The following is a 14,842-nucleotide window of genomic DNA, read 5'->3' as shown; positions in this document are numbered from 1 at the left end:
ATTTTCATTAGTCCTGTATTCTTCAGCAAGTTAAATATATATTTAAAACATATTTCACCTGAGCTTCTTTGTAGGATGTCTTCTAAATGTAATCTTAACTGGTTCCTTTGAAATTGTGAACTTAATCTTAGTCTTTCTTCCTGATATTTAGGACACTGTAGTATAACATGCTCAGACTCTGGAATATCACATAATTCACAATTACCATCAGCAGGCTTCTACATTATTACCAAAGACTTTTTTAATCTTGTGTGTCCATACCCAGCAAACACATTTACGTTGTGGCAACGTCTCTGGCACGTTGCATTTCTGCTATGGCAACGTCGCTGTCTACGTGCTCGCAACATTGTAACAACGTAGAATTGTAAGACGCGACAGAGCTGTAGCAACGTTGTTACGCGACATTTCAACAATACAAATTACCTCATTAGCCATGCATATATTAAAGGAGCAAGGAAATTAGTTTTTTCAGCGATCAGATTTAATCATTTACACCTTATCACATTAATCACATAATGAGTGATAGGCCTACATCCATTTAAGAATGGAAGTGAAAGAAATTAAATTTACGTACTTTCAGCATATAGTTCCTTTTATGTCCTTAAACTAAACATGTATCTTTAGGACCCATAATGGTGATTTAATGTTATTAAGTTGGCTTGAGAAAGTTGGCTTCAGAACTTACTGAAATCCTATGTAAACTTATTATTAATCTTCTTTTTCTTATTCTTCTGAGCGAAATTTTTTCAACTGTAACTCCTCCTAGAGCTTTAACTCTACAAACTCCAAACTCGGGTCAGACCTTCAGACTGTTCTGACTTGGTGTGCTATAAGCTGTAAATGTGCTATAAGCTATAAACTGATTTGACTTTCAGTTTTCTTAAAAATGAATATTAAAAATCATAAAAATCCCATAGACTTACATTGCAGAGTGTTCAAATTGAGCCAAGACTACGGTGGGCCATTAGTGTACAAGCCAAAAACTCACATCTAAACTCCCTGAAGCCCTATACTCAATTAAACTACCATTCTAAATATATCTATCTATCTATCTATCTATCTATCTATCTATCTATCTATCTATCTATCTATCTATCTATCTATCTATCTATCTATCTATCTATCTATCTATCTATCTATCTATCTGTCTGTCTGTCTGTCTGTCTGTCTGTCTGTCTGTCTGTCTAACTAACTAACTTATCTATCTTACTTTCTTTCTTACTAATCTATCTATCTATCAATCAAACTTTAACCTACTTTAAACATCAAACTACTTTAAACTTCTTCAAACTCTCTGGTCCGGCTTTCTCAAGCTAACTTAAAGTTTGTCTCAACAAACTTTTTTTTCTAGTTTGTATTTTTTGTTGTAACCGGGACCTAAGAGCAACTTGTAAATATTGTAAATATTGAAATATGTCAAACTTAATTTTGCCATTTTGCAAAGGGTTAATTCCCTTTATCCGCAGTCAGTTCCTCAACTGTTCCTCAAAATGTGCGTACGCATGGGTCAGAGTTTGCGTGGAGGTGCGCATATTTTCACGTCAAGTTTTTCTTTATAAATCCCACCTTTTGCGAAGGGACTGGCGTACGCATGTTTTCAGCCCCGTTTTGTGCGTACGCAAGCTTTATAAATGAGGCCCCAGGTCTACCCCAAAAACATTTCCAAATGTCATGTGACACATGAATACATGTATTATATTTATATATATTTAAAAGCAAAATGTAATATAACTTGTCAATTGATAAGGAAGCTAGCTGTCTTTGGTGGTGGTGTTTCCTTCACCGAGTGTTTTGCCGTTGGCACCTGCGTTTCCCTCACTTAGCGAGTGTGTGTGTTTGTGTGGAGTGGAATTTGGTGAGTGGTGTGGTTTTAGGATACTCACTGCCCAGCTAGCCGCCCTACTGGTAAGCCTCAGGGTGAAAGTCCTTTTTTTCTTTTCTTTTTTGTTGTTGTTGTCCGGTGCACACCGTAGTGTGTAAACTCTTGTGTAAACTTATTACATGAAGCAATAGCAAGGAGCAAAAGATGGACAATTTGGTCTCTAAAGTTTGTTTCACTATAAACTGCTTTGATTTGGAGTGAGATATACAGGGGGAGTGGCTTTATTGTATCAGATACATATCACTGCACTGATTGGTCCAGTTTTGGTCAGCGATCTATTTGTGTTACTTGATCTTAGTGCTGCATTTGACACCATTGACCACAACATCCTTTTAAATAGACTCGAACATTATGTTGGCATTAGTGGAATTGCACTAGCATGGTTTAAATCATATTTATCTGACCGTTATCAGTTGGTAGCAGTAAATGAAGAGATGTCTTATCGATCACAAGTTCAGTATGGCGTACCACAAGGCTCAGTACTAGGACCGCTGCTGTTCACTCTGTACATGCTACCATTAGGAGTTATCATTAGGAAACATTAAATTAGCTTTCACTGTTATGCCGACGATACTCAGCTGTATATTTCTTCAAAACCTAACGAAACTTACCAATTCACAAAATTAACTGCATAAAAAAATAATTTTTTATATCAGCATTGCTGATATAAAAAATTGGATGACTAGTAATTTCCTACTACTAAATTCTGAAAAAACAAGAGATTCTAATTATTGGACAGAAAACTTCCACACGTAATAACCTAGAATACTGTCTAACAATTAATGGCTGCTCTGTTAAGTCTTCGTCGGTTAGGAACCTGGATGTGCTCTTTGATACCAATCTTTCATTTGAAAGTCATGTGTGTAGTAACTGTAAAACCGCATTTTTCCATCTTAAAAATATATATAAATTCAGTGTTGGGGAAGCTACTCTGAAACTGTAGTTTGACAAGCTACAAGCTACTCGTAAGTTAAAGTAGTTAAACTACAGTCAAGCTACCCTTTTGGAAAAGTAGTTAGCTACACTACAAGTTACTATCAAAAAGTAGCTAGCTACATTGAAACTACTTTTGATTTTTTTGAACAACGTATATTATAAATAACTGAATAAGTGTCTGAGGAATGTTTTAAGTTAAATATTTAGTGTTTAAAACAATGCAATACAATTATGATTTCAAAGAGTATTGTTTTATTACACACTACACTCAAATATATCAGACTGTTTGTCAAAAGTGCAAAATTGCAACAAATATGAACTTGGAAAAATAAGGCCATGGGTAATAAACATTAGTTGTTTCTCCATCCTTCAAATCTGCCGCCACGTCTTGCTCCATCATGGATAATATGGGTGTGTCAACCCACTTCTGTACGTCAGTGAACCGTTAGCCGCAAGATGCGTGATCCGGATCTTGGCGATCTGTTTTTGGCTCTTTTTAAATATTTACCAGTAGTCAGTTTTAAGAAGTCAGCTTGGGGAAATCTCAGTTTAGCCTGGAAATAATCACTGGGAGGAATGATGAGGTGAGATTTGTAGTCAAATAATTAAAACTCAGATATCACACACCAATATCTGAGTTTGAATTATTCTGAAATATTGATTATTACCTAATTTGTCATATATGTGGCCATATAGGGTCGCACAACATCCCTCTGCTTAGACAGTGACATCACTATTTTGGATTTACCAAAATGTTATTTATACCTACTCACAAATAAACATCAAAAACAAAGCCGGCTGCAATGAATTTCTGTGCAAAACAGCTTTTACTAAAACACTTCCACACAAGAACATTGTTATCACACAAGAACATTTTGATAGAAAACAAAAAATATTTAAAGTTTTAAATATATACTGTAGATAAAATTAGAATAAATAAAATGGAACACAACTATCATCACACAACACCCTCTTATATACTGTCTATGCACAACACCCCTGCGCTGGGTGCGCCCCTCCCCCTATAACTGTTCTGTCTCGCGGAGGAGCTAATTTGTGTGCATCTGTGTGAAAAAAAGAACGACAGAAAGAACGGCTCCGCCTCCAGCCGCGACTCGGCTCCCATCGTTCATGTTTATGAGCCGTTCAAAAGAATCGGTTCGTTCGCGAACGTCACAACAACTCTAAAAGAAGAATATCCTGGCATCGCGCTGATTCGCGCAGGCTCGACAAAACGCAATGTAGCTTTTGCTCGCGCTACACCGCTACTTGCTGCAAAAAGTAGTTAGCTACTGGAAAAGCTACACTGTTTAAAAAGCAACTGAGTTACTGCCAAGCTACTGAAAAATGTAGTTAAGTTAGTAGCGTCGCTACTTGTAGTTAACTACTCCCCAACACTGTATAAATTACGCCATATGCTCTCATTGACAAATGCGGAACAATTAGTTAATGGGTTCATGACCTCAAGGCTATATTATTTTTAATACTCTACTGGGTGGTTGCCCTGCACGCTTAACAAACAAACTACAGCTAGTTCAAAAAACGCAGCAGCTCGAGTTCTTACCAGAACCAGGAAGTATGACCATATAAGCCCTGGACCCGATGACAACGCAGTGCTGAAGTGCCAACTATCCTCTCCCTATGGAGGATCCCTGTACCACTCTACAGATAAAGCATTGTGGAAAATTCACGTATCTACCCCGTAGTGATCAAATAAAATTCTGTATCAAATTTATAGGCAGGACAAGTAGTTTGTTTAGGCTTGGTTTGTAGAGAATTACAAACATGCGCACATATATTCAAACGCACATAACTATAGAATTAATTCTTGATGCGCATGTGAGCGCCATCAGCGTTTCTCACAGGTTCGAATTTAAAGTCTGTGTAGAGAGAACGGTGTCGTCTTAACGGCCCCTAATTTAATAACAAATTATCCTTTCGACCGAAGTGAATCAATCAAAACTAACTTTAGCTGCAAAATAACATTATTCAAGAACTGCTATAAAGACAAAACAATCTGTTACCTTATATTATACGTTTATCTCTATAAAGCAGCTTTGAAACAATCTACATTTTTAAAAGCGCTATATAAATGAAGATAACTTGACTTGATCTGTAGAAACCTTTTACTCACAAAATCACACATTGTCAGTGAAATTGTAATTTTATTTGTTGTTATTGTAGTTATTGTACTGGGGCCTGTTTCAATAAGCAGGTTCAACCAACTCTGAGTTAAAACTTGAACTCTGAGTTGACTTACCCTGAGATGGGAAACTCTGAGTTTTCGGTTACAGATCAGCTGAAATGAGTTAGTTCAATCAACTCTAAGTTGACTGACTCTGAGTTAAGCGCGTGCACCACAACTATAAAAAGCCATTATCAATGGAGCGCAGATATTATGAGTCACCATGGCAACAGCGCCAGACACAAAGAGGAATTACCGTTATACAGTGTTGGGTGTAATTAATTACCAAGTAATCTAAATATTGTAATTTAATTAAAGGGATTACTCTTAATTCTTCTGTAATTTAAAATAAAATATGATGTAATTACATTAAATAGGCTACTGCATAGACTATAGAACAATTCTGTATAAAACAACAGTGGATTTAACATACATTTTTAAAAGGTATATTTTGAATGTAACCTTCTCCCTCTACACACTTTGATCAATTCAAGAATAATTCATGCAATTGTATATTGTTCATTTTAAAAAAGCATTAAAAGTGCAGTTTCTTGTCTCTCCTTGTATTGTTCAAGTGGTTGAGGTTGATATGGGACTTAATAATTAATAATAAGTAGACCAATACTTTCTAAAGATAGTAATTACATTAATCTAATTACACTGTTGAAGATGTCATTTGTAGTTAGTAATTAATAACTATTTTAGAGTAACTGCTATAATATCAGGTGAAACTGGAAGAACAGTTATTCAACCTAATTTTAATTTTCATGAAGGCTAGGTGCAATCCTGCAGGCATTAAAAGAATGTGGCAGCAGCTGAAAATAAAAAATATATAAAAACAATTCAATCAGGTAAGGCTTGAGCATATCATGGGTAGGCTATCTGACTTTACAAACATTTGACATATTACATAACTAAATAGCATCCAGTGTCTAGCAGTGCAGCAGCATTTTTGGCTGAGGGAATTCCTTCATCAGAGCCGGTCACTCCCGGAGATCCAAGGGCCTTCATAAAATGTAAGAGGTCTTAGTGTTTTTTTTTTATAGGGTATTTTTGATATTTACATTTATTTTACTTTGGGTTGGGTTTTTCGTTGGTCCCACTCCCAATAGATTCTGATATCTATTGGGACTAATATCTATCTAGAGACTAATATCTGTCTTTTGGAGCCTCATGTCCCAACAGAACCCCAGACAGTTGTAAGTTGCCTACTCAATACACCAGAAATTATGACAAATAGTGTTATAAAGTGTACAAATGCTCATCTTCACAGGATGATGGGTATGAAGAAACAGTTTATGCGCCACAGAGAGGCCTACAGGGTAATGTTAATATTATGTGTCTACACATCAGACAATCTACACATTCACATTTGTATATGGCGTAGCCTATAGAATCGAAGTTTATATCTAAGTATAAAAGGACATTCTTATCCCCCAAGTGATTTTCAGTAAATGCCACAGTTTAATTCTGTAGAATTTGTTTAGAACTACATGATGTAACTCTAATGTACTGTATTTTCAGTTGCCAGTTAAGGAGTTAACGTTAAATATACTTCATCTTATTCATTTCTTTTTTAAAACAGCGGAAAAAACAGCAATAAATAAATGTACAGAAAGAATGAATGAAGTGTTTAAACACCACTTCCTCTTTAAAAAAGGGGAGGAGACCGCAAGAAACTCTGGGTTTACCGAAGAAAACCTGCTCCCGACCAGGTTAGGTTCACAGAGTAAGTTGCCATGGTAACTGACTCAGAGTATAAGTTACCCCTCTTTTAGAAACGGGCTTGACTTACTCTGCTTTCTCGGGTTTGACATACCTCCCATTCTGAAACGGATAACCCAGAGTTTCCCTCATTTCAGGGTTAACATACTCAGAGTTTTTACTTAACCTCCTTTCTGAAACAGGCCCCAGGTGTACGTCCTTATTGTGTATACATCTGTTTATGTAATAACAGGCTTCATGTAACTACAACAAAATAAACATTTTTTTTAAAATCAAATTCAGGGAATTGTTTCATATATTAACAAATAACTGATTGTTGTTGTTTTTCTACATTTGTTTCCAGTCTCTTTTAATTTTGGTATTTCTTTGAGTTATGAAATCGTTGAATTATTTTCTTTCTTGTTCTCGAACATGTAAAACACAAATCTTGTGGCATTTTACAGCAACACTAGTTCATTAGTTAAGTAACTACACATTTACTTAATGTGAATCTAACAAAACATTTGCTCACTGTGACACAGAACAATGCTTTCTAATATGATTCACTAGATTACTTGATTTGGTGAAACTCTTCCCTCACTGAGTACAGTGATACGGCTTCTCTCCAGTATGAACTCGCTCGTGTGATTTCAGAGATCCAGACCAAGCGAAACTCTTGTCACAATATGAGCACTTGTAAGGTTTTTCTCCAGTATGAATTCTTTGGTGCCGTTTCAGATGCTCAGATGTAGTATAGCTCTTCCCACAGTCAAAGCACATATAATCTCTTACTTCATTATGTGTTTTCTGGTGCAGTTTAAAACTGTTCAGCCTTGAAAAACTCTTTCCACAGAGAGAACACACATAAGGCTTCTCGTCTGAATGAACTTTCAGGTGTGATTTTAGATGTGATGATGAAATAAAAACTTTACCACACTGATCACAGTTAAATGGTTTTTCTCCAGAGTGAGTGCGCAGATGAACACTGAGATGTGATGCTTGAGAAAAACTCTTTCCACACTGAGTGCATGTATACGGTTTCTCTCCAGTGTGAACTCGCTCATGTGTTTTCAGAGATCCAGAATCAGTAAAACTTTTTCCACACTGAGTACACTGGTACGGCTTTTCTCCAGTATGAACTCGCTCGTGTGATTTTAGAGATCCAGAATCAGTAAAACTCTTCCCACACTGAGTACAGTGGTACGGTTTCTCTCCAGTATGAAGTCGCTGATGAAGTCTCAGATGATCATCTCTAGTATAGCTCTTCCCACAGTCAAAGCACATATAATCTCTCACTTCATTATGCGTTTTCTGGTGCAGTTTAAAATGATCCAGCCTTGAAAAACTCTTTCCACAGAGAGAACACACATAAGGCTTCTCGTCTGAATGAACTTTCAGGTGTTGTTTTAGATGTGATGAAGAAATAAAAACTTTACCACACTGATCACAGTTAAATGGTTTTTCTCCAGAGTGAACGCGCAGATGAACACGGAGACCTGATGCAAGAGTAAAACTCTTTCCACACTGAGTGCATGTATACGGTTTCTCTCCAGTGTGAATTCTCATGTGTTTGTTAAGGTTTGCTTTCTGTGAGAAACTCTTTCCACACTGAGTGCAGGTGTGAGGCTTTTTGGCTTTTGTTCTTTGAATTGTAAAGTTACGATGTTCCTCCTCTTCATTCAGTTCTTGTCTTTGCTCTTCCACTCTCACCTGGTCTAAAATACACAGAAATACAGTTAGAACCAGTTCAAGTGAACCCTGATTTAATAGCAGAAAGCAACAGAGATCAGATCTTTCATTTTTTGTTCTGTCATTCACTTGTTAATATACTAAAAATATGTTTGACAACTGCTACATACAAGGTTATGATAATTTGGATGTATTACTCTCATGTATCATCCATATACTGCTTATTAATTCACATCTACCAAAGCAGTCAACAATGAAGAATCAAGAATGGACACCAACCTATTTGTTCCTCAGTATCTTCATGTTTTATTCTGGATGGTTCTGGATCCCTCAAGTCTTCAATCTCCTCTTTAATAAACTCCATCTTTAACAGTCACACAGATTTCAGCTGCTACTCCTGGAGTTTGTCCTTCTCTTGTAGGATGATGGGAATATTCCCAGTATTTATTGGTGAATTGTTGTGGGAGGAGCTTCACTGCAGGTGTGATCATGTCATCATGTTTAACTGCTGCTGAAAAGCCTCTTTGTCTCTGAAAGTTCCTGTTTTCAGCTCATTCATTATGGAGATGTCTGAGATCTGCTGTAAATTGGCACATTAAGCTCATTTTATTGGTGTCAAGAGGCCGAAACAAACTACAGCATCATCACCTTTAACTTCAGTTCTTGCCTTTGCTCTTTCACTTCCATCGGGTCTGAAACATATTAAAACATGAAGTTTTTAGAATGAGTTCAAGGATAAATGTGAATTTTCAAGTGAACCCTGATTTAATAACAGAAAACAAGTGAGATCTGCTGATCAAATATTATATTTTTGATGTACCAAAGGTTAGTTTTGTCATCCTCTTGTTAATAGTCAAAATGTGAACGACAACTGCTGTACAAGATTATGATATAAGTGCATTTATACCTAGATTTGCTTATTTTTCACAGCCATTATGATTGGCATCTAACAATATATTAAGCATTTGAACTAATAATAAAAAAAAAATCATAAAATCAGCCATGATTTTTTTTTTTTTACGTTGAAAACAATGTTTTGTGTAGAAAGTAACTAAAGAATTAAACAAGATAATCTGGTTATTAAGATAATAGGCTAAATGTTTTGTCTTCAAACTTTCACACAAATCAAAATTACACACCAGCGAATTTAGTCAAAAATGTCTTGTAAATATATAGCAGATTTCACGCAGCAACACAAATGAACCACATCTGCAGTTTATTGACAGAGGACAGACAATAAACACACACACACACCTTCAGATTCACTGTCTTTCAGCTGAAGATGCATGAGAAAATACACGTTAATTATCATCTAACAGTAACTGCAATCTAATACAAAAGTCACAGATATCATATGGCTAAAAACATACATTAACATCAAAATAAAAGCTAAACCCATTCAGCTTTATTGTAATCTTGCTCGTACAATCAGGGTCAATAACCAGCAAACACAACATAGAGACAAAGCAACTCATAATCTGAAAACAGGCATAAAGTCAGGCAGCAAACTTACATAAATCAGTCCACAATAGAAAGCAGTTCAGGACAGCAGCAAACAATCCCGAAGAGAATAAATAGTCCAAGAGTAATCCACGGGAAGACAAAAACACGGGAAGAAACGCTCAGAGATGTTCACCAGGGAAAAACAAAACATAACAATGAGGAACTTCTTCTTCTTTCAATTTTATGGTGGTTGGCAACTAACTTGAATGGCGCATTACCGCCACCTGCTGGACTGGGGTGTGATACTGGAGTCTAATCTGTCCAAATATTGGGGGAAAAAAAACACCATCTAAATTATTTTCATTAGTCCTGTATTCTTCAGGAAGTTAAATATATATTTAAAACATATTTCACCTGAGCTTCTTTGTAGGATGTCTTCTAAAATTTAATCTTAACTGGTTCCTTTGCAATTGTGAACTTAATCTTAGTCTTTCTTCCTGATATTTAGGACACTGTAGTATAACATGCTCAGACTCTGGACTATCACATAATTCACAATTACCATCAGCATACTTCTACATTATTACCAAAGACTTATTTAATCTTGTGTGTCCATACCCAGCAAACACATTTACGTTGTGGCAACGTCTCTGGCACGTTGCATTTCTGCTATGGCAACGCCGCTGTCTACGTGCTCGCAACATTGTAACAACGTAGAATTGTAAGACGCGACAGGGCTGTAACAACGTTGTTACGCGACATTCAGCAACTGAGAGACAACGTTCTGACATTTTTTTAATATGCTGCTAGATATGCCTATATCCCCCATTTAGCAATTTGTTAGATAATTATATACTTTTAAAATATTGTTTATCCTTATTATTTAACGGGGCTATCAGTCAGCCTAAGTATAATCCACACTTGCAGGTGTACACTTTGAAGAGAAAAAATGACAGAAGGTTTCGCTAATTCAACTTTATTAAAAATGCAAATGGTAATCAAATTGCACTTCCAAAAGTCATACATTTTGTGAAAAAAAAGAAAAAAGAAATAAACGAATATAACCATTTATTTAAAGTATAATAAAAAAAACATAAAACCCCAGGGCAGTGACGAGTGACGAGTACATATGTAGTCCAGTGGTTGTCCAGACACCCCGCACAACCTTAAGCAATGGCCCTGAACGGTGGTTTAATGTCAATATTGTGACAACGTTGTAACAACCTTCACCACACAACGTAGTTAAAACAACCTTTTTTGTTGAAAAATGTCAAGATCAGGTCAATGAAGATGGCACTCTCAGGCTTTCCAAAACACCCAAACACCTTTCTCAGAGCAGCATCCTTCGCCCACCATCGTGTTTGCCCAATTGGACAAAGTCTTCTTTGACGGTTCCCGGATCCTGCAGTTATCTCGTGCCACTTCTGCATCCGTTTATACGACTCATGTAGGAAGACGGCAACATAATTTAGTAAACCGAACAGTGATGCACTCTGTAGTACAATGCCTGTTGTGTTCGACAACACTAAGTTCAGAATGTGTGCATAGCACCACACATTAATTTGGTTAGGGGTCTGCTGACTGAGAAAGGCAGAAAAACCTTTGTACAACTGTCTTTGTCCGTTTGGTGGTGGTGTTTCCTTCACAGAGTGTTTTGCCGTTGGCACCTGCGTTTCCCTCACTTAGCGAGTGTGTGTGTTTGTGTGGATTGGAATTTGGTGAGTGGTGTGGTTTTAGGATACTCACTGCCCAGCTAGCCGCCCTACTGGTAAGCCTCAGCCTGAAAGTCCTCTTTTTCTTTTTTTGTTGTTGTCCGGTGCACACCGTAGTGTGTAAACTCTTGTGTAAACTTATTACATGAAGCAATAGCAAGGAGCAAAAGATGAACAATTTGGTCTCTAAAGTTTGTTTCACACTATAAACTGCTTTGATTTGGAGTGAGATATACAGGGGGAGTGGCTTTATTGTATCACATACATGTTACTGCACTGATTGGTCCAGTTTTGGTCAGCAATCTTATAGTGTTACTTGATCTTAGTGCTGCATTTGACACCATTGACCACAACATCCTTTTAAATAGACTCGAACGTTATGTTGGCATTAGTGGAATTGCACTAGCATGGTTTAAATCATACTTATCTGACCGTTATCAGTTGGTAGCAGTAAATGAAGAGATGTCTTATCAATCACAAGTTCAGTATGGCGTACCACAAGGCTCAGTACTAGGACCGCTGCTGTTCACTCTGTACATGCTACCATTAGGAGATATCATTAGAAAACACGGAATTAGCTTTCACTGTTATGCCGACGATACTCCGCTGTATATTTCTTCAAAACCTAACGAAACTTACCAATTCACAAAATTAACGGAATGCATCGCTGATATAAAACATTGGATGACTAGTAATTCGTCTTTGGCTAAGCCACGCCCTAGAATGTAGATTGACCAATCACAGCGCAGCCAAGAACGAGCTCTCACAGAGGGTCCGACACTTTTTCACGGCGCTCCATTGACTTCAACGCAGGAGGCTCATATTTTGGGTCTCGGCAGGCTATTACGTCGTCGTTTTATAAAAAATATGGTTAAACGTTGTGCCTGGGGCATTTGTAAAACAGATACGCGTTTCCCAGAGAGGTTGGAGGGGGTGTCCGTTTTTTCCCCTTCCCAAAACCGAAGTTAAATACTGACAAGTGTCGTCTTTGGATTAAACTGTGTGGACGTCCTCAGTCAGCGAAACCCCTCAAGGATCAACAAGCTCACCTTTGCTCTAAGATACATTTACCTTTTAACCTTACTGTGTGTGAAGTTATACTAGTTAGACAGTTTTATGCTGTTTAGGTTATGATTTCGGTTCTCTACCCTAATTGTTGATACGCTAGCACACGCTGCTAATAAATACAACTTTATACTCGCGTAGTCCGTTTGCTTTGTAAATAATAACGATTATAGAAGTGAATAGAGACCTACCCAGCTTTGTATGAACAGTGTTTCTCCTGATATTGTGAGACACAGCCTCCGTCTCCATTAGGATATTCTGTGTTAATTTTTTGACTGTAACCGTTATGCTTTTGCCTGTATTTGGATGCCTTGTTGCTGCTTGCGTTTCACCGTATGTCTTGAATAAAGCCTTCAAACGCATACTGCAGCCCCTTTTGCCTACTTCTATCGGACACTTTATTTGCTGCTTTATAAAAGTTTGATAAAATTCCAGCAGGAAGAGCCGTCACAGCATAAGCCATGTTGATACCAAACCAGAGCCCAGATGAAGTTGTCGGAGGTAGCAACAGTAACTAAGGGGGGCGGGGCTTAGCCAAAGGTGAATTTCCTACTACTAAATTCTGAAAAAACAGAGTCTAATTATTGGACAAAAAACTTCCACACGTAATAACCTAGAATACTGTCTAACACTTGATGGCTGCTCTGTTAAGTCTTCGTCGTCGGTTAGGAACCTGGGTGTGCTCTTTGATACCAATCTTTCATTTGAAAGTCACGTGTGTAGTATCTGTAAAACCGCATTTTTCCATCTTAAAAATATATCAAAATTACGCCATATGCTCTCATTGACAAATGCAGAACAATTAGTTCATGCGTTCATGACCTCAAGGCTACATTATTGTAATGCTCTACTGGGTGGTTGTCCTGCACACTTAACAAACAAACTACAGCTAGTTCAAAACGCAGCAGCTCGAGTTCTTACCAGAACCAGGAAGTATGACCGTATAAGCCCTGGACCCGATGACAACGCAGTGCTGAAGTGCCAACTAGCCTCTCCCTATGGAGGATCCCTGTACCACTCTACAGATAAAGCATTGTGGAAAAATCACGTATCTACCCCGTAGTGATAAAATAAAATTCTGTATCAAATTTATAGGTAGGACAAGTAGTTTGTTTAGGCTTGGTTTGTAGAGAATTACAAACATGCGCACATATATTCAAACACACATAACTATAGAATTAATTCTTGATGCGCACGTGAGCGCCATCAGCGTTTCTCACAGGTTCGCGTTTAAAGTCTGTGTAGAGAGAACGGTGTCGTCTTAGCGGCCCCTAATTTAATAACTAATTATTCTTTCGACGGAAGTTAATCAATCAAAACTAACTTTAGCTGGAAAATAACATTATTCAAGAACCGCTATAAAGCCAAAACAATCTGTTACCTTAAATTATCCGTTTATCTCTGTAAAGCAGCTTTGAAACAATCTACATTGTTAAAAGCGCTATGTCACAGGTCAGGTGGGCCAAGCTAGACTGCACCCACCCCTGAACCAGGACCACCTCGAGGAACGTGTCAGAGGGAAGAGTCAGAGACAGAGAATAAAATTAACAAGTTTTATTTTGGAGTAAAAGCAAATTGGAAACCCTAATCTAAAATCTTCTCCCTTGTTGCCCTCAGGGATCGGGGGTGGCTGGTGCAGTGACTGGGGACTCTCCCGCCCTCTTCCCCAGTACAGACCCTGCAGCAGATGACCAGCGCACAGGTGGGGGCGGTGGGCAAACGAACGGTCGGGTAAGTCTCCTCTGGTAAGTAGGTAATTCCAACCTTCCTTCTCTCTTTCACAGGTGGGGGTGCGGTCAACGAACAAGCAGTCCGGTAAGTCTTCTCTGGTAAGTAGATAATTCTAACCTTCCTTCACAGGTGGGGGTGCGGTCGACGAACGAACAGTCCGGTAAGTCTCCTCTGATAAGCGGATAATTCCAACCTTCCTTCACAGGTGGGGGCGTAGTCGACGAACAAACAGTCCGGTAAGTCTCCTCTGGTAAGCAGATAATTCCAACCTTCCTTCACAGGTGGGGGTGCGGTCGACGAACAAACAGTCCGGTAAGTCTCCTCTGAGAAGCGGATAATTCCAACCTTCCTTCACAGGTGGGGGCGTAGTCGACGAACGAACAGTCCGGTAAGTCTCCTCTGGTAAGCAGATAATTCCAACCTTCCTTCACAGGGGTGGGCGTACGGTCCACGAGCGAGCAGTCCGGTAAGTCTCCTCTGGTAAGCAGATAATTC

General features: G+C 38.1%; 1 protein-coding gene across 5 annotated transcripts in view; it reads right to left on the bottom strand.

Moving 5' to 3' along the window:
• Positions 1-3,202: 3,202 nt before the first annotated feature.
• LOC306997097 (uncharacterized protein) overlaps positions 3,203-14,842 on the bottom strand; it is a 44,988-nt gene continuing 33,348 nt past the window's right edge. For 3 of the 5 annotated variants that reach the window (XM_079610178.1, XM_079610176.1, XM_079610175.1), the window contains one exon: positions 3,203-8,422. In XM_079610178.1, coding sequence (XP_079466304.1) covers positions 7,305-8,422 — 1,118 coding nt within the window. In that variant the 3' untranslated portion in view covers positions 3,203-7,304. Of the gene's footprint in view, positions 8,423-8,675; positions 9,089-9,909; positions 10,492-14,842 lie in introns of those variants that run through there. The other 2 variants (XM_079610177.1, XM_079610174.1) reach the window with 2 other exon arrangements.

This window comes from Phoxinus phoxinus (assembly GCF_949152265.1).
Source record: "Phoxinus phoxinus genome assembly, chromosome: 4".
Taxonomy (NCBI): domain Eukaryota; kingdom Metazoa; phylum Chordata; class Actinopteri; order Cypriniformes; family Leuciscidae; genus Phoxinus; species Phoxinus phoxinus.
Note: the sequence above shows the minus strand (reverse complement) of the source record. Positions and strands in the feature narration are given on the sequence as shown.